At 41.1% G+C, this 24,633-nt stretch overlaps 1 protein-coding gene across 4 annotated transcripts; it reads left to right on the forward strand.

Annotated features, from left to right (window-relative positions):
* The first annotated feature begins 1,769 nt into the window (after positions 1-1,769).
* On the forward strand, positions 1,770-23,191 carry LOC100489128 (kelch-like ECH-associated protein 1A). Of its 4 annotated transcripts, none has more exons than XM_031906075.1 (7): positions 1,770-1,943; positions 7,998-8,148; positions 12,973-13,701; positions 17,503-18,179; positions 18,804-19,009; positions 20,108-20,284; positions 22,897-23,191. In XM_031906075.1, exons 3-7 carry the CDS (start codon positions 13,096-13,098, stop codon positions 23,058-23,060), a joined length of 1,830 nt encoding a protein of 609 aa, XP_031761935.1. In that variant the 5' UTR covers positions 1,770-1,943; positions 7,998-8,148; positions 12,973-13,095; the 3' UTR covers positions 23,061-23,191. The 4 variants fall into 4 exon arrangements, with proteins under 4 accessions (XP_031761935.1, XP_031761937.1, XP_031761938.1 ...); XM_031906077.1 differs by lacking the exon at positions 1,770-1,943 and adding an exon at positions 1,983-2,079; XM_031906078.1 differs by lacking the exon at positions 1,770-1,943 and adding an exon at positions 7,380-7,815.
* The last annotated feature ends 1,442 nt before the right edge of the window (positions 23,192-24,633 follow it).

The following is a 24,633-nucleotide window of genomic DNA, read 5'->3' on the forward strand; positions in this document are numbered from 1 at the left end:
AGTGTGTGGGTGTGTGGACCTGTGAATGGCCACTTTAGGGGGCAGAGTATGTGCCATTCTCTGCCTGCCCTATGCTGCGAGGTTCACCTTGCACAGGAAGCATAGGGCAGGCAGAGTGACGCACACAATCAGCATAGGGCAGGCAGAGTATGGCACACACAGGCAGGGTAGGGCAGGCAGAGTATGACACACACAGGCAGCATAGGGCAGGCAGAGTATGGCACACACAGGCAGGGTAGGGCAGGCAGAGTATGACACACACAGGCAGCATAGGGCAGGCAGAGTATAGCACACACAGGCAGCATAGGGTAGGCAGAGTATGGCACACATGGGCAGGGTAGGGCAGGCAGAGTATGGCACACACTGCCTGTGTGTGCCATACTCTGCCTGCCCTACCTTGTCTGTGTTTGCCATACTTATGCTGCCTGTGTGTGCCATACTCTGCCCTATGCTGCCTGTGTGTGCCATACCCTACCTGCTCTATGCTACCTGTGTGCGTCACTCTGCCTGCCCTATGCTTCCTGTGCAAGGTGAACCTTGCAGAGGTTTGTTTTTGTGTGTAGGTGTGTAATTATATGCTGGAGGATGCTGTGCTATCCACAGGGGAGGAGGAAGCATATGGACTTAAGGTTGTGTCTTAATACGGCATCATATAATCCAGGGGTGCCCAGACCTTTTTCCCCGGCAATCTACTTTTTACTCCTCCCCGTGTACGTATGTGACGCAGCGTATGTACGCATACCCAATAAACGCGCCGCACTTCCGCATTCCCAAGGCTTAGACGCGGTCCACCAGAAATCCATGGGGGATCGACTGGTGGACCGCGATAGACGTCTTGGCCACCCCTGATATAATCCTTTCACATATGAATGAAGGGTGATATACCTACACGAACCATTTGGGTATTTGCTTTATCACCATTAATGTTGGTATGGTCTTAATACCTCTTGTGATAACATGGGTATGGTTTAAAGTGGGTGCAGTTTAAAAAAGGGGAGTGGTCAAATCTGGCTTCCATTATCGGCCCTCCACCATTTAGGGCTCTGGCACACGGGGAGATTAGTCGCCCGCTGCAAAACTCCCTGTTCGCGGGCGACTAATCTCCCCGAGTTGCCTTCCCCTGCCATCCCACCGGCGAACATGTAAGTCGCTGGCGGGATGGCAGACGCGGCGGCAAGGCTTTTTCGGCAATTTCCCGAAATCGCCCCGCTGCGTCTGCCATCCCACGGGCGACTTACATTGTCGCCGATGGGATGGCAGGGGAAGGCAACTCGGGGAGATTAGTCGCCCGCGAACAGGGAGTTTTGCCGCGGGCGACTAATCTCCCCGTGTGCCAGAGCCCTTAGGCCAGAAAAATTCCGGCCCTCGGTACCGCAGAAGTTGGACAGCACTGACACAGATAATCTAGGGGTGTTATAAACAATCTGGCTAACTGAATTATCTAGTGTTCCTTTGATAAACTGTACTAGTGCTTTTTTTAACTAAATGGTATTTTTTTTAAAAAAGCCCTGCTGCGTTCCATACCACCAGGGAAAAGAAATATTGCTTAGCCAGACCGATTTCCCACAAACATTTTCCTTTTACCCCCATATACATACAACAGATAATTCCCTCTATCACTCTTAAAGGCATATTTATATTGTAAGTTTATTTTAATTATATGTTTGTATAGCCATATCTGCGCTGGTATAAGTCTAGGAGAGACCAGAATGGTTATCAAATGATAGGCTGCGCTCAGTGTCGCCTGGAGATATGACTAACTGGAGAAACATTATCACTGGCCCAGCACAAATCTGCCGAGTCACTGCCGCCCTCACACAACTGGGGAAACAGCGCGGGAACGAACTGTAACCTCAGAACAACCCTGTGACGCTAACCGAGCTGTCCTAGCGCCGCCGGCTACAGGAGTCACTGCGCAAGGCAGCAAATGAGTGGAGCAGCAGGTAAATTGATCCTTTGTCCCTCACTGTACGGCACGGCCGCTCATTAACCCCTGTGCGCTTGCTCAGGAATTGAACAGCGAGGTGGTGGGAATTTCCTGCGTGCCTGGACGCTTACAGCGCTGCTGAGGGATTGTGTGTGAGTTTTGCGGTTTGGAGGCTGCCTCATCGTGCTGCTTCGTTTACTGAGCCAGTTGAGGCTATTAACAGTGGTGTGTGGGTCAAGGGCAAAACACACCAATTATTAATAAATGGAGCCATATGGGGTTGTGTAACAAGTGACACTTAGTTTGCCCAGGTCAGTTAACCAACCATGGAGCAGGTAGCATTTACAGATCACCTGGTTAAAAGGAAACTTTATATTAATTGCTATTGATTTCTGCACATGGGCAAACTTAGTGCTGCTTTTCTCTCTCCTGCTATTCATAAACTACAGCTCCCAGCATCCTTGGTTTTTTAGGCAATGGAGCTTTAGTTCTGTAACAGCCACATGGCAAATAACCACTAGGAGTGGCATTTTATTTTGCCTTAAAGGAACAGTAACACCAAAAAATGAAAGTGTATAAAAGTAATTACAATATAATATACTGTTGCCCTGCATTGCTACAACTGGTGTGTTTGCCTCAGAAAGACCACTATAATTTATATAATAAGCTGCTGTGTAGCCATGGGGGCAGCCATTCAAAGGAGAAAAGACACAGGTTACTTAGCAGATAACAGATAAACCTCCATTATATGGGGCTTATCTACTAGTTATCTGCTATGTAACCTGTGCCTTTTCTCCTTTTTTCCAGCTTGAATGGCTGCCCCCATGGCTACACAGCAGCTTACTTATATAAACTATAGTAGTCTTTTTGAGGCAAACACACCAGTTGTACCAGTGCAGGGCAACAGTACATAATATTGTAATTACTTTTATACACTTTCATTTTTTGGTGTTACTGTTCCTTTAAGGCTGATGCCACACGAGGCGAAGGACTGATTTTCGGCAAGCGGAAAAACGCTTGCTACTTGTGCCTGCACTCGAATGAATGGAATACGCTCGGGTGCAGGCACAAGTAGCAGGCGTAGGGCTGAATTTTCGCCAAGCGTTTTTCCGCTTGCCGAAAATATCAGCCCTATGCCTCGTGTGGCATCAGCCTAAGATACACACTCTGTACAAATATGTGGCATGCAGCAGTTTCTGTATCTGCTTACAACTGATGCTTTTGGGGTATATACACACACATATATATACACACACACACACACCATGCTTCATATGTTAGCTGAACAAAATCAAATGTTTTTTTTGTAGTATTAACCAAAAGTTGAATGTAAAGCTCTATTGAGAATGGATGAAATAAATCTCTAATTTTTGTATTTGGACAAGTACTGAATCCTCTACAAATAATTTCGGCAAATACCAAATCAAATGTAAGCAAATATTTACGCATTCACATTTGATTAAAAAAATCTAAAAAAAATCGTAAAACAGTTTGTTATATTCAGTCACTTGACTTTAAGGGTTCAGATTCTATTCCACTAAACAGAGGTCCCCAGCCTTTCTTATTGTGAGCCACAGTCTAATGTAAAAAGACTTGGAGAGCAACACAAGCATCATAAAAGTTCATGGAGGTGCCAAATAAGGGCTAAGATTGGCTATTATGTAGCCTCTATGCACACTATCAGCTTACAGGGGTATCAAAAATAACTACCTGGTTTGGGGGCACTGAGAGCAACATCACTGCACTAAAAGTTTTAAATTTGGCAAATCTGAATCCTGCAAAAAGTGTTAAGATTTGCCCAAATCCCTAATACTATTGACAGGTTGGGCAACACATGGGGCCCCTGAAATCTTAAATGCTGCACATCATTTTCTAAACTTATTGCACAGCAGTAGCAATTTTTGAAACAAGAATAATTCTAAATGTAAATATAGAAGTTGTTTCTGTGGGATACAAATAGGGACAGCTGTCATGGGCCCCATGCAACTGGGAGCAAGTTTTTATGTTAAGTGCAATCAGGTACAGTGTCCTATTGTTTCCACATAATCACCAACCAACCCCTGTCATGTGTTAATGATTCATTCCTGGCATTTTTGAGACCTTCTTTCTTTTTACCATTAAGTGTGAAAAGGAATAAGGTGTAAGGGCTCTGGTACACGGGGAGATTAGTCGCCCGTGACAAATCTCCCTTGTTGCGGGCGACTAATCTCCCCGATATGACATCCCACCCGCGAAAATGTAAATCGCCGGTGGGATGGCATACGTGGCGGCGAGATCGGCGGAGTTGACTCTTGAGGCAACTTCGGCGATTTCCGCAAATTGCGCCGCTGCGTATGCCATCCCATCAGCGATTTACATTTTCGCCGGTGGGATGTCATATCGGGGAGATAAGTCGCCCGCAACATGGGAGATTTGTCGCGGGCGACTAATCTCTCCGTGTACCAGAGCCCTAAAGGAGAAGGAAGATTGTAATCGCTTACCTTTTACCCCAGCCTAGTGCTCCTATTAGGAGAAAACTGCACCAGCCTGGGGTAGAGGATTGTTGGCCCACAACTACCCCGGCTGGTGCAGTTTTCTCCTAACAGGAGCACCAGCCTGGGGTAAAAGGCAAGCAATTACAGTCACTGGGGGGTGCCTAACATTTGGCCCAAAAGTGTCCATTTTCACACCCAAATCCATCCCGTTTGTGCACGAAGGCCAGAAGCTTGGTGCACAGTGCTGGAGGGATCAGCACCCTCCCAAAAAGTCACTGGAGATAGAAAGCGATGACACTCAGAGCAGTTACAAGCAGGGCGAACCCTTGCGAATTTTATTGTGGAAGTGCAACGTTGCACTTTCGCAGTAAAATTTGCAAGGGTTTGCCCTGCTTGTAACTGCTCTGAATGCCATTGCTTTCTATCTGTTCGAGAGGGTGCCGATCCCTCCAGCTCTGTGCACCAAACTTCTTGCCTTGGAGGGCCAGGGTGTGCTAGGAAAGTCTCCTGTATGGCTACACTAAGGGGCACATTTACTAATCCACGAACGCTCCGAAGGCGTCCGAATGCGTTTTTTTCGTAATGATCGGTATTTTGCGATTTTTTTCGAAAATTGTCGCGACTTTTTCGTAGCCGTCACGCCGAGTACGAAAGTTTCGGATTCATTCAAGCTTCAGTATCGTGACTTTCCTTGGGCCAGGTTGGAGCTGCAGAGTGCCATTGAGTCCTATGGGAGGCTTCCAAAATCATGCAAAGTCTGAAAGTTTTGCCCGCCGTGTACGAGCGCTCAATACGAAGAAGTTGCGGCGATATACAAGCAAATCGTAACGGCTACGAAAAAGTCGTGACAATTTGCACAAGTCGTAATTGTTACGAAAAAATTGTAACGGCGACGAAAAAATCGCTAAAAATACGAAAAAGTCGCAAAATGTTCGTTTTCCAATCCGAATTTTTCCCATTCGGATTCGTGGATTAGTAAATCAGCCCCTAATAGTCACTGCACACAAATTTTAATAAACTTGGCTGTAGCAAGCAATGCCAGGCAGCAGCTGCAAGGGCAAACAAGGTTTTGAGCTGTATTAAAAGGGGTATAGATTCACGGGAGGAGGGGGTTATTCTTCCCCTTTACAGAGCGCTGGTAAGGCCCCATCTAGAATATGCTGTTCAGTTTTGGTCTCCAGTGCTCAAACGGGACATTACTGAGTTAGAGAGGGTCCAGAGAAGGGCAACTAAGCTGGTAAAGGGTATGGAAAGTTTCAGTTATGAAGAAAGACTGGCCAAGTTGGGTCTGTTTACACTGGAGAAGAGGCGCTTAAGAGGTGACATGATAACTATGTATAAATATATAAAGGGATCATATAATAACCTTTCTAATGTTTTATTTACCAGTAGGTCCTTCCAACGGACACGAGGGCACCCACTCCGTTTAGAAGAAGGGAGGTTCCATTTAAACATTCGGAAAGGATTTTTTACAGTGAGAGCTGTGAGGTTCTGGAATTCCCTCCCCGAATCAGTCGTGCTGGCTGATACATTATATAACTTTAAGAAGGGGCTGGATGGATTCTTAGCAAGTGAGGGAATACAGGGTTATGGGAGATAGCTCTTAGTACTAGTTGATCCAGGGACTGGTCCGATTGCCATCTTGGAGTCAGGAAGGAATTTTTTCCCCTCTGTGGCAAATTAGAGAGGCTTCAGATGGGGTTTTTTGCCTTCCTCTGGATCAACTAGTAGTTAGGCAGGTATATATAGGCATTATGGTTGAACTTGATGGACGTATGTCTTTTTTCAACCCAACTTACTATGTTACTATGTTGGTGAAGGAAGCAGATTAGCATTTAATCCCCCAGTTTAAATAAACTTTTTAAAAAATTGCTTGGTGTGACATGGGCCTAACTCACGTTGTAGCTTCCCATGCTGCAGGACCTAGTGCCTGCCAATAATGACTTTTAAGCTCTACAAGCTGCTGCATCACTGCATACCAAAATCCCATCTTATTGACAGCATGAAAGCCAGCAGGCTGCATAGATATGGGGTCCTGATCATCAGCCACTAAGATATGCACCATTCTCTGATCAGTTGGGACCTCACCTCATGCCTTTAATACCAAACACATATTGATTTTTACAACCTTAATGGCTAATTAGCAATCAATTTAGACGCATTTAGATGTTTTATGTGCAGCCATGCAGCATTCATATAAATGTATTCTTAATTAGTCATGCAGTAAAGGCTTGTGCTTACGGGCGTTTTTCCCTCCATTTCCCTGCAGTGGAGCACACCTGCATTTCAATGCAGGAAAGTGCAGGATGGAATGTAATTCATGTTGCTTTCCATCTGCGTTTGTGTTAGTATGGGCACATTCGAAACAATGAATTGCTTTTGTGCTGTGGTGAAATGCTGGGTGAAACGCCCTTGAGTACGAGCCCTAATAAAGGGGTGAGGTGGCAACCCTAATCACCAGAGTATGGCTGTAAGGTCCGGTATTGGTGAGAGCCACTACTGCTGTATCAATATATTTGATCTTGTTTGTTAATAGAACAGGGGCTTCTAAAGTTGTCAAAAGCTGCCCAAAAGTAAACAACAAGCACTCATTGCCAGAGGGGCTGCTGTAAGATGCCATAGACAGTCACTAATTAATGGGTTGGTGGGGGGTTGTTTGGGCCTCTATATTTTAAAATGCAAGGGCCTACTTTATTCTAGTCAAAACCTGCTGATAGTGGAGTAATACCCCACACGATTTGACTCAGTGTTTGTTACTATCAGCAAGGGTCCACCTACAGGGTGTTGATTTTAAGGGCATTATACCGCACCTTGCTTGAGTGATTTTGTTGTAACCAGTTAATAGGCAATTTTTAAGTGTATGGCCAGTTTAAGTTATATTTATGCATAAAGCCCTAAAGATAAGGGTCTGTTCTGCAGTACTCTGCCTAGCAGCAATCTCCTGTAAAGTTTATTGCCAGGGAGCTGTATTTCTGCAGGAGATACTGGGAGCTGTAGTCCTGTAGTTGTGCCAGTGTTTACCTGTCTGTAACTTAAATGACTGTTTGTAAATTTAAACACTCACCTGAGCTAAAATGTGGTAAAAAGGGAATCATTGTGATGAAAAGAGGAAACCTTGCACCTATGATAATATATATACATTGTAAACATTGTTAAAATTGTGGCAACTCCTGTTTTGCATGCAAACATAGCAGTGCAATGATTCACATGCAGGCTCAGCTTGGTCGGGATGACATTGCAGTAATTCTGAGAAGAATGTTTTCCTGTTAAACCACATCAATGCACAGAAGATTAAGCAGGAACAGCGTTTTCAGAGAGACAGCAGCCGTTCTTGCAACAGCCAAAACATTTAGAAAATCTGCCTTTGCTAAGTCACTCATTGAAGCCAAGTACATGATTACAGATGGTGGATGGGTTAGTAATGAAAAAAGAAGAACAAAATGTCTAGTTACAGAGACAAAAGCAGTACAATGTGGAGTTAACAGGAAGTGTGTCAGTGACTCTGCTATGAATACCTGGGGTGTTTTTCTTTAACGTGTCTCTAAAGCAGAAAGACCTGTTGGATCTTCACAGGTAACTTTCTATTCTTTCTTTAGTACAATCCAGCAATGTCACACAGAGAAGATATGCAAGAGAATATGGAGGGGTCTTTGGAGTTAAACAGTAACGTAGAAAAAGTGTGTTTGTCTTCTTCGGGTCTGCAGTGGAACTGTGGCAGCACCTCTTAGGATTTTGCGCTAAAAGTCTGTAAGTATTTCGCTTTTGTGTTGCAGTCTTGCTACAGAACTATTTGCATTGTGTTTGTGTGTGTCTGTTGTGAATTATATTGCTACAAGACACAGGTTGCAGGGACAGACTGCCTGTAAGAATATAATAATGGCCTACATTGTGTGGTTTAATTTGCATGTTTATTGGATTGTATTTACATGATCTATCTGTTTTATCTAGCTGTTTTATGAAATATGTATGGAACCCTAAACAAAAAAAAAAATGCATATATGGGAACTCATTATCCAGAAAACTCTTTAATACAGGAAGGCTGACACCATGATAAGCAAATAATTACATTTTTTTAAAAAAAAAAATATTTTTCATTGTAATAAAAAAAAAAAAAAGTACCTTGTACTTAAGCCCATCTAAGCTGCATGGATCCATATTTGTGGCAAAACAATCATTTTGAGTGGACCGAATTTAATATATATACTTATGTTGTGTTATAGAGATTCAAATTTTGGAAAGATCTCTTATTTGGAAAAACTTAGTTCCCAAGTTCCCAAGCATTCTGGATAATAGATATCTATTATCCTGTGGGATTCGAAACGCGTAGATAGGGGTACTGAATAAACTGGTGATTGATAGATACAGTTTTGGTTCCAGTTTTTTTTGCTTTCAGTGACTGCAATTGTATTTTGATGGTCAGCACCCAGCAATTATCTACAAGTGGTGAGTGCGATAGCAGTTTCTTTACCCGCAATTCCATTGTAATTTCAGCCATGCAAGGAGTTCCTGCTGGAATTGTGCTCATGTGTTTATATGAAGACGTATGCCTGGTTAAAATCCAGTGCACATTAGCTAACATTTCAGGGTTGGGGTTGCATGATTTAAAATGACCCAACAACCCACTGTGGCAAATTTAGAATTATTGGCATGTTTAAAGGAGACATATCATATAATCATTATGAATGTACCAGTGAATTATAGTCCTCTAAATATAGAAGGTTTGTTGTGTTTCGGACTGATTTATTGAGAAATTCCATCAAAACGCCACTAGTGCCAGCCATCTGTTCCACTTCCTGCTGGCTTAATTCTCTGGATGTGCAGGGGAGCCGGCGGCTCTCAGTACACAGCCCTGTAGGATAGGAAACAATCAGCAGCTAGGCTGACCTGATAGGGAACTGAAGCCTGTGTTTGCTTGTGTCAGTGCAGGGCTATGATTCGCCGCCGCGTCTGCCATCCCGCCGGCGACTTACATGTTCGCCGGTGGGATGGCAGGGGTAGGCAACTCGGGGAGATTAGTCGCCCGCGAACAGGGAGTTTTGCCGCTGGTGACTAATCTCCCCGTGTGCCAGAGCCCTTAGCCCCAAGTGAAACCAGCACCATATATTAGTCATAATTGCCTACAAAATGACCACTCATAATTGCCTGCTCAGGACACACATACTTTGCTTAATATGAATATTATCTGAACAAAATCATTTATTTGCAGGTCTCTGTACAATGTTTTGGGGCAAAACAATCCCCTTCCTCAGGTACACAGTAGTGTACACTGCTGTTGTACCTGATGAAGGGGTTTGTTCAGAAGTTTTGTTATAGAATCTCTCTCTATGGATCTTGCAATATTAAACAGCACTAGTACAGATTCAGGCAAAACCATCTTTGTTCACAAAAAGGGCTCATAACAGTGGTTTGCACTGCAATGTTTTGGGCTCTACCTGAAAGAACTTGCACTAACTAACTGCTATCACTGTTGCCATAAACATTGTTAATAAATGATCCTTGTACATGAAAGTTTCGTTACCAGGAGAAAAACTGTCCATAGGTTCACAGTACAGAACTACTTAAACAACAATGACATGGATGGGATGCTCATCAAACATTCTCTACAACTGTATCACAAACGTCATCTAAAATATACAAAATAAACTTGAAATCAGTACAAATCGTTTGAAAACAAAGCACTGCCTGTGGACAGATGAACTGAAAATAAAGCTGTTACACCACAATCACAAATTTTAAAAAAACTTCTTAGTCTATTGAACTCAAACTCACAGAGACTATACAAATCAGATTAAATGGAAGAGTTTTCTCTTGTGGGTACTTGTGAGAGAAAGTCAGCCAAAATATGAGAAATACCTCTCTGTAATAAAAAGTACTTTTTTAAACCTGCAGCTTTTCTAGGGTCCTGCACATATAGGTATTGATGTATATCAGTGGTGATTTGCCCATCATTGTGATCAGTAAAAAGCAAGAGCAACTAAAATAATACAACAAGTCCTGTATGCACTTAAATTTTTGTAATGCTCAATGCAGGTTCCTCTCAACATTTTACAAAAAGGTGTAGAACACCATAGTAACCATTCAGCTATTTATCAATATAATTTCAATATAAATCAGTATTATATTTCATAACTGGCCCACCACCGCATTGTGCTTAAAAATTGCACTTTGTTGACACCTCTTAGGGCAGTGGCGCACACTGTGAATTGGGGTATTTGGCCATCCAAGTACCTAATAGCTCTGCGGGAAGGCAACAAAACCCAGCATCCATGTTCATTTCAATGGGAATTGTCATTCATGATTGTTGCTTGTAAACACTAAATGCCATATTTACAAGGTACAACCATTTTGCTCACCATTCCCACAGATGCTATTGAGTATGAAATGGGGAGTAATTCTGTATGTTTTGTTGTCTGATAGTGGTGCTATTGAATGCTCAGGCTGCAAAATGTCTGAAATTGTACTATGTGCCCCTGACAATATTTAGGAAGAAGCAAACAATATAGGAAAATAGTACAGTAACGCTATTCTCTTTCCAATAGATATATTCACACGTACTGTATGCCTACATGCTTACAAACACGCACACAGGCATGCACTATAATTAAGGAGAATTTCAGAATACGCTTAGGGCTATTTGAGCAATTTAGAGAACATCATTTGTCTTCTCCGTCAGGAGACAAAGTGACTCAGCTTATCACAGAGAGGGATTTAGAGTCAGACTGTTGCAACTGTTCTTTTAGATTCCAAAATACTGCCAAACAGCCAAAAAGCACACGTACCGTACATAACAAAACAGGGCACAAATTCTAAGAATGACATTGTATATGGCATGAAAGCAAAACATAAAGTTCCACCCATCATTTCTGTGTCGGTAGTGTGTTCTGTTCTGTGCAGGACACAGGAGGATTGGGATATGCAGGTGTAGGCAGTAACAGCAGCACCATTACCTTACATCTCAGGATTGACTGGATCTTTCTCATCTACATAAATTATTGTTTTTAACATTTTACAAAAAGAAAAAATTAGATGTGGTCTAGTCTACGTAGGATCTTCACATATTTGACATAACAACTGCTGTTATTTCCTGTATTTTAATAATCTGATTTCTAATATCCTTATAGTCACAAAAGGGTATATCATTCTCTGTATATTTATAGCAGGTATGTTTATATTTATAATAGAAACAAAGCACCGAACTCTACAGGAACAGTCCAAATAACTTATATAAAAAGGAATTTAATTTTTGGCTCACCTGCACCCAATGCAAGTGGGCATTTACACTGGGATTGCTCCTCCTTGTTAAAATATGTATATATAATATATACTTATAGACGGGTATCTTAGCTGTAATACAGAATGCTCAGGACCTGCGGCTTTCCAGACAAGAGATTGTTTTGTAATTTGGATCACCATACTAAATGTCTGCCAAAAGTCTGCTGTTTTGCCTCCAATAAGGATTAATTATATCTTAGTTGGGATCAAGTACACGGTACTATTTTTGATTTTTACAAAAAAAAGAAGTAATTTTAAAAAGTTTTAATTATTTGCTTAAATTGGAGTCTGTGGGTAATGGCCTTCCTGTAATTTGAGCTTTCTGAAAAATTGGTTTCCAGATCCCATACATATATTTATAATTTCCTATGTTATGTTTTTCTCTTTCCATCTGGGTTTCCTGCATTGTCATTCTCTCTGTGATCTTTATTTGTTATGTTACCCTTGCCTTCGTTTTCTGTTACCTTTGCCTTTTTCATTTTGCTGTTTTTCTGAATCCCTTACTCATTAATTTTCACTGTAATTCTCCGTACTGCTTTTATGTTGATCTTTTCTGTTTTTTTTATTTTCTGTTCTTTCCATTATACTGTTGAGGGGTAATGTAATAAACACTCAACTCAGGTCTATAGCTTATAGCAGCCAATTTGATACCTGTTTTCAAAAATACCTGCTGATATGTAACTTTTATTTTTACCCCCCTAAGTATATTGTTTTCCTTTTCTGGCTTCTCTTTTTCTTTTACATTATTTACAACTCCTTCTGTTCTATTTCTTTGAGCAGAGAGATGTTTATGTGTTTAAAGATAATGTTTGCTTGGGCTTTTTTTGTGGTTCTGTGTGGATGTTGAGGTGTGCCTTGTGCTGTGATTGGTGTTGGCATGATTTGGAGAAAAAGGTACTGTATAATGGGTAACAATAAAATTGGAAAATTGTATATAGATATGTTTAACATAGCCTTTATACAAAGACAGGGGAATGTTAAAGTCATAAACAGAAAAACACTGCACACACATAAGAATAAAAATTTGCATTTCACAATATTATATTGTTCATTAGACTGTTATTGCATTGAGGATACATTTTCACAGTGCAATAATTTTCCTGTTACCAAAAGTAACCGTATAGTGGTGCATACGCTGCCTACATGGCCTATGTCACACCATTCATGTGTGTGAAAGTGCATTTATTAAACGTTCTTCATTTGTAGGTGGAAGTCTGAGCTAACATTTTTGTGGACAGTTTTGTCTATAACAGTTTTATCATGTTTTCAAACTGATTTGTGCATCTTTTTGTTTTCTAGGACTGGCACCTTTAGATAATATGACAGCATTTATATAGCTGAGAGGACTTTAGTTAATTCCAGGAAAAGATGAATGAAGAACTGCCCAGATTAAAACACTGACTTTTCTGCAGTGTGTGTCACATGGCCTTGTCTCATGCATTCTTTAACCAAAACTCAAGAATGTTATGTCCAAGGAAAAAAAAGCAACCCTGTCTTAAAAACTGTACAGCCATTGCGGTCCCATCTATGAAAGGACATGGATATCTGGATTACACCATTGAAAACCACACTTCTAAGGCTTTTGAGAAAATGGATGAAATGAGAAGAAATAACCTACTGTGTGATGTTCTTTTAAGAGTCAGTTATAATGGTAAAGAGGAAGACTTTCATGTTCATAAGATAGTTCTTGCTTCTTGCAGCCCGTTCTTTAGGGCCATGTTTACCAATAACTTTCGTGAGTGCCATGCTCGGGAAGTTACCATCAAAGACATTTGCCCAAAAGTAATGCAGAGGTTAATAGAGTTTGCATACACTTCAAGAATAACCGTTGGGGAAAAATGTGTTTTGCATGTACTGTTGGCTGCCATGAGGTATCAAATGGAAGATGTGGCCAAAGCCTGTAGTGACTTCCTTGTTAAACACTTGGATGCCAGCAATGTCATTGGGATTTCTAATTTTGCTGAGCAAATTGGATGCCACGAGTTGTACCGAACAGGAAGAGAATACATCAATACGCATTTTAGTGAGGTAAGCTTTAATGATGCATGTGGCTCTCAAGCAGCCAAATTTTTTTTATTATGGAAAAGCAAATGTAAGCTTTGTTTTGTGCTGTTACTGTCTGCATATTTTACACGGCACTTTTCTATTTTACATTAAAAGATAGAAAAAGGGGCCTATTAATGACTGGATAGATAATTTCTGCATTACATTCTGCTTCTACGATCCTCCTCCTCTCATCTGAGAGAGGGAGCAGCCCCCTGCACTTCTAAAATCCTTATCACGGCTTCCCATAAAGGAAAAATAACGTATAAAATCCTTCTCTTATCCTTCAAATCCCTTTATTCCTCTGCACCTCACTACATCCCTTCTGTTGTGTTTCCATACATTCCTGGTCGACATTCCAGAGCCTGGTCACACCACCCTGTAGCATTGCTGTTTATTAAGCTTTAAACTTTTCTCTCTTGCTACTCCATACATTTGGAATGCTGTCCCTAAATTGCTCCAGAGACAATCTTCCCTTAGTCTCTTCTGTAATACACTTAAAAACTACTTGGAGCACTGGCATTAAATCTGACAGTGGACATGGGCCGCACTAGCAAGGCAAACCCTTGCAGAATGTATTGGAGTAGTGCACTGAAATAGTAAATGTTACTGAAATGGTTACTTTCATTTACAAGAACAGCAATTGCAGCTGGTAAAACAAAAAAACATTAGAAGGCTATTGTCTAATTATGTGATTGCCGTCCTTGTCAATGCAAGGGTATTTTCAGATGCTTTGTCAACTATGGTTTGTCAGCTACGTGATGGGGTGCCTTGACACCTCACTTGTAGGATATGGAGCCACTGGCATGTGTACAGGGGATAACTGAACACTATATTCATGCAGTAACATGGCACTCAGCTCAGGCCATCAAAATTACCTGGTGCTTACTCCATATAGGCAATCTCCTGTATCCAAACAAAAATTCCATATATATAAAAATAAAAAATCTTTATTAAATAATTGCTGAACTGAACCTTGTTGACTGAATGCTAGCACTGGCAATTTATGCAGTTATGTGGAAGTAGCACATATCATTTTTATGCACTAATTTGATTTGTCTACAGGACTGATTTTAGCAAAAGTTCTACACTAACAATTTTCTCTTTTATTTCCTTCCCATATCCTGCTAACCTCACTGCTCAAACAGAAGCATTAGTCAGTTTTATCTTACACTCATGTGATTTGGGTTTAATTAAATCCTGTGCATTAATGCATCATTTAAAGGAGAAGGAAAAAGATAATCACAGGGGGGGGGGGTTCCAATTTGTTGGGTACTCCACAGTGATTATAATTGCCTACCTGAGACCAGGGGTGATGCCCTTGTTCACTAAAAAATGCATCAGCCCTGGCTACTCCTGTCAGGGTACCACATCACTATATTCTTTTGTGTCCCAGGGATCCATTGCATCCACTGTGTGTAAGGCTCCCGGCAGGATATACATGCACAGAGCAAAAACCTGCCTTTTAACTGTACTGCCTAGAGCCATACAAAGATCCACAAGCAGGAAAAAAGGGAAAGGTGGTGACCTACAGTAGTACTTTTATATCCCCACTGATCTTGATGGGTCAACTACCAGGCTTATCTTCTCCTTTGTGCTTAAACAATCTATCTCAGCCCACCAGGATGGTCAAATGCTTGATCTCACTTCTCTTTGGCTTACCTATTGAACACCACTTTCCCCCTTTCTGATGACAATCTCCTTACACCAGTGCTGTCCAACTGGCGGCTGGCCCTCGACCCCCCTCTGTGTGGCCCCCCACCTGTCTGGCTGCTTTCATGGCTTACCTTTGTGTAAGCTTTAAATGGTATCAGAGAAATCGGAGATTAAATGGCATTGTTCACACCTCAGATTCAGGCTCTAATTCCCCTGTATTGTTTAAACATGTAATCCTCTGTATTGTTCACACCTTTTAATCCCTGCATTGTTTACCCCCTGCATTGTTCACACCTCAGGCTGTAATCACCCACATTGTTCACCTGTTCACACCTGTAGGAGCAGTGCCAGCCTTGTGTCATTGTAAATGCTTGCCTGTGTGTATGGCACATACAGGCAACATAGGGCAGGCAGAGTATGGCACACACAGGCAGTACTCTGCCTGCCCTATGCTGCCTGTGTGTGCCATACTCTGCCTGCCCTATGTTGCCTGTATGTGCCATACACACAGGCCTGCCTGCCTATGCCTGCCTGCCCTATGCTGCCTAACTCTGCCTGCCCTATGCTGCCTGTGGGAGGTCGACCTGGCAGGGGTTTGTTCTGGGAGTTTGTTGGCAGTTGGAAATTGCCATTAAATGGTCCCTAAAGTGTGTAATTATGTGCTGGGGGTTGCTGTGCTATCAACAGGGGAGATAATATGACATAATATAATTCTTTCACATATGAATGATGGTTGATATCCCCGCATTGAGGACCAAGCATTTGGGTTTTTGCTGCACTACCACCATTGTGATAACATGGGTGTGGTTTGAAGTGGGTGTGGTTTAAAAAGGGGAGGGGTCGAAACTAGCGGCCCTCCACTATGTATGCTAGAGAAATTCCAGCCCTCGGCACCACAGAAGTTGGACAGCACTGCCTTACACTAACACTTTCCATGTCATGCACTCCACCTAAGAATCCTACCACCAGATGCAGAAACCTTCACCACACAAATCTGCTCCATTTATGTAATCTTTTAATGACCCTGAAAATGCTGCATCTTTCTACACTAACAGAATTACAACTGCACTGGAAAACACTGGAGCAAACAACCCTGGCACACCAAACGCACAAAGCAACTGCAAACGCAGTCTCAACATTACCTTCCACAAAAGTGCCCTATAAATAAGCAGTTACTTAAATCTACCTCTCTTCTCCAGACCTGACCTCACTTTCAGATTGTGTTACAGACTGTCTAACTGCAACTTCTGTAATTTATGTACAGAATTCACAGGATTATTGTACTCCCTTACAAAGCATTTACCAATCCTGCCTCAACACCATACATCACCCCTCTAATTGCCAATTAGACAACCTTTGGTCTGAACACAATCTTCTCTCCTTCTTACTCATTACTTCCTCACACTTCCGCATCCAGGATTTTTATGAGCGGCATCCATTCTCTAGAAATCTCTGCCCTGCCTTTTATTCAGGCCTATAATCTAAGCCCTTTGCATCTTGACCACCCACTTACATCTTGATCACACTAGTGGGTATTTTTTCACATTTCATTATACACTTACCTTTGCCACCTATGCTAACAAGATAACTACAACTACTCCCTCTGGTTACCCTCACCATATATCTTACTTTCTCTCCTTCTTAGATTGTAAGATGCTGTTAGCAGGACCCTCTCCCTTTTGTTTTCTTACAATATGCAATTGTAACTGTTAATGGATTTTTGTATTTGTATTCCATGGCCCTGTAAAGCACTGCAGGGAACAATGGCACTATATAAATAATTATAGTCATCCAAATAACATTAACACTGGTCAGTGTGGTTATAGGCTGACCAGTTTGGTTTTAGAGTATCTTTAGTAAAAATAAGGCTGTATGTGTTTTTATTAAATTTATCATCCTGTGTTATCATCCTTCCATGCTTCGCCATCCCTGTTTGTGCCGTATTCACCCATTTGGCCTGTGGGATCAGTTGGATACTCAAGGTTGACTTGTGCATGACCACCTTTACTTTTAAATATTAAAAACCTCTTTCAGCAAGGTTGCATGTTTGTAAGAATAATAATTATTTGCTAACTTTGTTAGTGGAAATACAAAAGCATTCTTTTAAAAAGAAAAAAAATCTGCTTTCAGGTCACAAATGAGGAAGAGTTTCTAAGTTTAAGTCATTGTGAGCTACTGGACCTGGTCAGCCAAGACAGTCTAAATGTACTCTGTGAGTCTGAGGTATACAACGCTTGCTTAAAGTGGATGCAGTGGGATCTGAACAACAGGGCACAGTATTTTCATGCCTTACTAAATGCTGTTCATCTTTATTCCCTGCCTGCAAAATTCCTGGAGATTCAGCTAAAGAAGTGCCCCATCCTAAGTAAGGAAAACAGATGCAGAGTCTATCTGTCTAAGATTTTTCAGGAAATGTGCTTGCACAAACCACTCCCTCGGCCAAAACAGAGAGGCAACCAGTTAATTTATGTAGCAGGGGGCTATCTCCAAAACTCTCTGAGTTCCATGGATGCATTTAACCCACAGACTGGAGAATGGATAAAGCTAGCTGACATGCTGGAACCAAGGAGTGGACTAGGGGCCTGCATTGTCTCCGGGTTGTTTTATGCAGTGGGAGGGAGAAATAACTCTTGCCAAGAAAATACAGATTCAGACTTACTAAGTTTCTTCAACCCTGTGACCAACCAGTGGGCATCAAGAGCACCTATGAATGTGCCCAGAAACCGGGTTGGAGTAGCTGAGATAGATGGTGCCATTTATGCTGCTGGAGGATCCTGTGGATCTGAACACCACAAGAGTGTTGAAAAGTAAGCTGATAATATATAACATTTTCTGCACACAGATATATATATATATATATCTATTTAGTCTTCCCAGGGTGTCTCAAATGTTTTTAACTTGCCTCTCATGGCTGTTTATGTAGCAAAGAAGACACCTGGGCACTGGGCCTTAATATTGAGGGTGGGATTACAAGTGTTTCTGCAAACTGTACATATTATTATGTAGTACACCTGTTGGAACCCAAATCAGTTCTGGAAGACAGGTTCACAAACCAAAAATGTATTAAGAATTTTACATGCATTCATTTTAATTACTTTTGTATTGTATAACTGAAATTTGAAGTAATTAAAGGGGATTCTGGAAACCCTAAACAGCATTGAAATTCCAAAACAAAGTAAAGTTATTTTTCTCCAGCATCCAAACCAAAATAGGTTGAGGTGACCCTAGTCATCTAAGTGGTCTCAAAGCCATCCTTTGGTCAGCATTGTAGTGTTTGTCTGCCCAAGTATAGTTGTTTCATAAATTCCCTATTAGTTTATACTGATTCACCTCAGCTTGTATGTGGATATCCAGAAAACGCAGGAATTCATACTTGCAGAAGCTATATCCATATTTTTATTGTTTCTCTTTGCATACCTTTGCAATGGCAGGTATGATCCAGATAATGATAGATGGACATTTGTTGCTCCTATGCCAACTGCACGTATTGGTGCTGGAGTGGTTGCATGTCGGGGCCGTTTGTATGTAGTTGGTGGATTTGATGGAGATACACGCTGGAACACCGTAGACTGTTATGATCCTGAAGAAGACCAGTGGCAACCTGTGGCATCTATGGAGACCATTCGAAGTGGTGCAGGTAAATTTTTTATTTTTGGCATTGTAGCCGAAAATATACTTAAATGCTCTAGCAAAACTAGATTCCTGAGGGCTAGTTGCTCACTAGCTGGCACTCCTGTTCAGCCCGTGGTACTGTTTGCTGATGCCCCGTTTTCATTTACTGTTCTCCCAGGTGCCTCCTGCACCAATTCTAAAAGGGCAATCTTTGAAAAAGTTCCGTACTTCAGATGCACTAGCCCAAGCCCAATGGGGGACACCTGGAAGAAGATGGTGGCATGACGTTTAGCAAACCATACCCTGGGTTGGTGGCATGTTTTTAAAGAATTTCAATTTCCAGATGGGACAAAAACGGGCAGGCAATCCCTTGTTATGTTGTGTACTATCCTATTAAAGGAGACATATTGGATAAATGGGAAAAACCCTAATTTTGTAGGCAATTATCAATAATATACGGTGCTGGTTTCACTTTGTGCTAAAAATTAATCCTCTCTGTAAAAATGGCCCCTTTATTGAAGCTCCCTATAGATCCTATCACTTCTCCATCCAGTGTGAAATGAAGAGTGGGCGTGTCCTAACGGTCCCTGCCAGAAGCACAGTAGGAGGGGGATAGCCAATCACAGCCCTGCACTCACACAAGCAAAGACAGACTTCAGTTCCCTATCAGGTCAGCCTAGCTGCTGATTGGTTCCTATCCTACAGTGCAGTGTACGGAGGGCCGCCGGCTCCCCAGCTCATCCAGAGAATTCAGCCAGCAGGAAGTGGAACAGATGGGCGGGACTAGTGGGGTTTTTGTGGAATTTCTCAGTAAATCAGTCAGAAACACAACTTTTTAAGCGCATTCCTTCTATATCTAGAGGAGTATAATTCACTGGTACATTCTTAATTTTTATAGGATATGTCTCCTTTAATAATAATAATAGGAAAGGCATCATCAGATTTATTCATGAAACAACCTGTACACATGTACACATGTTGACTAGGCTATTTTTTTTAATCTGGCTAGGAAAGTGATGTTAAACACCAGTAATTCCATTGAGCTCTGTGAGGCACTGAGCAAATGTAGTGTTGGTAAAATATAAGCTGATTTTCTCCCAATATTTTGACTCTCCTAACACAGGAGTGGTGGCCCTGGATAACTACCTGTATGCTGTTGGAGGCTATGATGGTACAAATCAGTTAGACAGTGTAGAGCGGTACAACATTGAGAGGAATTACTGGGAGGCCATGGCACCAATGAAACACAGACGGAGCGCCCATGGCTTGACTGTTCACCAGGGAAAGATATATGCCCTCGGTAAGGAATTAAAGTATTTTTTAAATTATAATGTAGGTTTGCTTGAAATTAAAAATTAATATATTATAGGGCAATGTGAATGTCCTGCTTAATATATACTCTTAGGGAGACACAAAAGCGGGAATCCATGTGATTTGTGATTTTTCATTCAGTCAGGAGGAAAAATGCTTGGAGTATCCAGGAGCATACAGTACAGCCCTGAATGATGTCTGTATATTTTTTATAAATGATGTGTAGACTCTAAATTTTTATAAATGGTGTGTAATTATAGCAGAATATGCAGCCTTCTTAAAGGAGAACTAAAGCCTAAAATGAATATGGCTAGAAATGCCATATTTTATATAATAAACTGTCTGGACTGGCTTAAGGTTTCATCTCCATAGTAGTAATGATATAGGTCTTTATAGTTGTTACAGTAGCGTCCTATCTTGGATTGTGTTAGAACTGTACGGGACAGTGAACATACTCAGTGGGCTCTGAGCAGCTGTTGAGAAGCTGAGCTTAGGGGTTGTTGCAAATTATCAAGAATTAAAATGAGATATGTCTCTCATATAAGCTGATTCTACAGGGTAATCCGTTCTGATGCAGTTGCCCTGGTTTCAGATCTGTCATTTAATGTGAATCTGAATGAATTAATAATCAGCCTTTTATGGTTTCATTTATATTATTTATATACACACAGTATATTTTGAGTCGGCCCCTAAGCTCAGTAACTGACAGCAGCACAGAGCATGTGCTTTGAATCAGCAGAAAAGAAGATGGGGAGGTACTGGGGCATCTTTGGAGGCACAGATCTTCCCTGCTCAAGGGCTGTGGTTGCCTTGGGCTGGTACAGAAGCCCAAAACATGATGTACAATATTTCTGCCCTACTTCTTTAGTAAGGCTTTAGTTCTCCTTTAATCAAAATATCAGTATTTTGAGGAGAAACAAAAGGTAATTAAGACTATTTGCCATTCATGAAAACTATAAATTGCTGTGACCCTTCATTTTATTAATTTGAATTGACAGGGATTTGGGTCATATGTTCTGGCATATTCACTTAGATACATACTTAAAGTTGTACCCTATGTGTGCTTGGGCTTTCCAATACTTCTAGTGGAAGTCATCTAATGTTTGTTTTTAATTTTATATTATGTTTTCCATTGTTCTGATGTGCCTGGTTCCTTATCTACAGTGGTTCGTGAACATGGTATAATTTTCTATATTGTATGAATGTGACCTTAAACATCATCTAATTTTTTTTAAAAGAAGTCCTAAAAGTAGAAGAAAATCTAGTAAAACAAACGAAAAAAAAATTATATTTGGTCATGTATTTAAAAAAAAAAAATGAATCCTTAGGATTTTCTTATAATTTGAAGGTGAAATCACAGCCTGGTGTACAGTCAATTGAATGACAATCAGGAGTGAGTTATTTTATTTAAAGAACAGGGATCCACTAAAACCTGATCACACATTTTTGGATGTGTATGATGGCTTGAACAGAGGAGGTGTCTGAGGACCTCAGAAGTGGTCGCCCATCAAAGATAACTCCAACTGCAAGGCGTCTTATAGTCTTAGAGGTTACAAAGGAACTCAGGGTTACTTCTAAGCAACTGTAGGTCTGTCTCACATTGGTGAATGTTTATGTTCATGAGTTCACCATCAGGAGACCATTAAACAGCAATGGTATGTATGGCAGGGCAGTAAGGAAAAAGCCACTGCTCTCCCCAAAAAATATTGCTGGCTGTCTACTGTTTGGTAAAGATCATGTGGACAAACCAGGACGACACTGAAAGAATGTTTTGTGGGTGGATGAAGGCAAATATAACTTTTAGGCCTAAATGTGGAGCATTACATTTGGAGAAAGAAAAACACTGCATTCCAGCATAAGAACTTTATCCCATCTGTGAAACACGGTGGTGGGAGTGTTCAGATTTGGGCCTGCTTTGCTGCATCTGGGCCTGTACAACTTGCCATCATTGATGGAACAATGAATTCTGAGCTATACCAGAGAATTCTAAAGGAAAATGTCAAGGCATCTGTCTGTGAGTAAATCACAAGAGACAGTGGGTCATGCAGCAAGACAATGTTCCTAAACACAAGTCGTTCTACCAGAATGGTTAAAGAAGAATAAAGTGAATGTTATGGAATGGCCAAGTCAAAGTCCTGACCGTAATCCAATTGAAATGTTGTGGAAAGCAAGCAGTTCATGTGAGGAAACTGTTCTGTATAGCGAAATGGGCAAAAAAATTTGATGTGTAGGACTGATCAACAGTTACCATAAACATAAACATTTAGGCGGCGTTATTGCTGCACAGGGGGTCACACCAAATACTGAGAACGATTTATATACCTTTGCCACACACAGAAATGTTATTGGATCATTTTTTTAATGAATACATGACCAAATATAATAGTTTTTGTTTTATTTGTTTAGCAAGGTTTTCTTCATCTACTTTCAGGACTTGTTTGAAAATAAAATAGGTCACATTCATTTAAAAAAATAGCACCACAGTATATGGAGTAATTTTGTTCTTGAAACCTCTGAATATTAGCACGTCTAATAAAAGTGACAAAGGATTGTAAACACTCACCATTTTTTTGTATTCATAAATCTCTTGTTATATTTCAGGTGGATTTAATGCCGGAGGTTTCCTCTCATCTGTTGAGTGCTACTGTCCAGACAGGAATGAGTGGACAGAAGTGACTGTGATGCCCACTGGTTGCAGTGGCATGGGTGTAGCAGTAACCATGGAACCGTGCCCTCAATTGTGTGATAAAAATGAAGAGAACTGATCAGCAGATTGTGCTCTGGTTATTTCATTCACAGTCCAGCTGGAAATGTATATTCAACTAAGTTATTGGCTACCTCATTCCATCATGCTGCATTTGTGTCTGAGTTTTTTTGAAGATTTCATGCCACAGCCTATCTGACTACTGTTTGTATTATTTGCCTAAGAAGACCGACAAGATTGGGGGATGCCCTAGTCTAGCCACATGGTATAACCGTTTGAAAACAAAGGAAAAATGTGTTACCTAAGGTGACAAATTGCTTTTCTTTAGTCAAGTGTATGGGATGGAAATTTGGTGTATTGCAACAGTAGCATCTGGTATGTATGCTTCTTAAAATAGAGCTATCCAAGAAGGGAGCTAAAGCCTGGATGCATGCAGCTAGGCTGGGACTGGCAAACTGGAAACTCCAGAAAACAGTGGGCTGCTCTAAGCTGCCATAAACCTATGAATTGTAGTGGGTCTGTGTGACATTGCAATCCAGATTATAGCTGTAGCCCCATAAAACATCTATTAGAACCATATACTGCCCAAAATACACAAGAAGTAATTTATTATGAGTGGGCAAACTCCTCAGTGACTTCTAATAACTGTATAATTTACAGTAGGGGGTACATTATCGCCTACATATGTAGAAATCTGCAACCTGTGGTTGAACTGTAACACCAACACAAGCATCTTGTATCTTTTGTATAGCAAACAAATATTTAGCTTTCACTGCTCAAGGCCACCAACCTCCTCATACAGATGAACCCAATACTGGTTGCACAATTAGATTCCACATTCAAAGTCCATACATAAAAAAGATGAAGAAGTAAAAATTTGCTTGCGTGACCATTAGGGCCCTGGCAGGCAAGATTTGTCACCCATGGTAAATCTGCACTCCCATGGACAAGAGCCTTCACTATAAAAACATATGCTGCAACAACATTCATATACAGTATATTATATGATAGCTAAGGCATATGTCATTTTGTTAAGTACTGTTTGTGTATGCTGCTGTTATTGATGTCTGCATGCAATGCTATTAACAGGTCATGCAGTGTGGAAACTCCCAATCTTATCTATATGTAGAGATATGCAGAAACTGTACCTTCTATAAAGTCAGTATGTTATACACAGTACAGCATGGGCCTTACTTACTGCATAAAAGAATAGTAGTGAAAGTGTTTACTCACAAGTTAAAGCATATCTGTGCAGATTAGAGTGTCTAGCAGGCCAAGACTATTAAGGCTAACACAACAAAGAAATCTCTGCTGGCATATTTCCACAGAAAAACATCCAAAAGCCCATTGACAATAAATGAAACAGCCTAATATTGGTGGTATATATACATGAAATATGTGGTCAAAGGCATGCTGCATGTACGTCCCTTAAAGGACAAGGAAAGGCTAAGTCACTTGGGGGTGCCAAAATGTTAGGCACCCCCAAGTGACTTTAATCACTTACCTTGTACCCAGGGCTGGTGCCCCTGTTAGGAGAAAACAGCACCAGCCTGGGGTACATGAAGCGAGCGCTTCCTCCTTCGTTTTGCCGGCAAAGTCCCGGGGCCAGTGCATGCTCAGTAGAGTGAAAAGCA

The sequence above is a fragment of the Xenopus tropicalis genome, chromosome 1, assembly GCF_000004195.4.
Source record: "Xenopus tropicalis strain Nigerian chromosome 1, UCB_Xtro_10.0, whole genome shotgun sequence".
NCBI lineage: Eukaryota > Metazoa > Chordata > Amphibia > Anura > Pipidae > Xenopus > Xenopus tropicalis.

Bases quoted from the DNA above. Each gene is read 5' to 3' on its own strand.
- LOC100489128 (XM_031906075.1), top strand. From the start codon at position 13,096: ATGGCCTTGTCTCATGCATTCTTTAACCAAAACTCAAGAATGTTATGT. The intron at 18,180-18,803 runs GTAAGCTGATAA...TTGCAATGGCAG, and splicing joins CACCACAAGAGTGTTGAAAA to GTATGATCCAGATAATGATA. The intron at 19,010-20,107 runs GTAAATTTTTTA...CTCCTAACACAG, and splicing joins GACCATTCGAAGTGGTGCAG to GAGTGGTGGCCCTGGATAAC.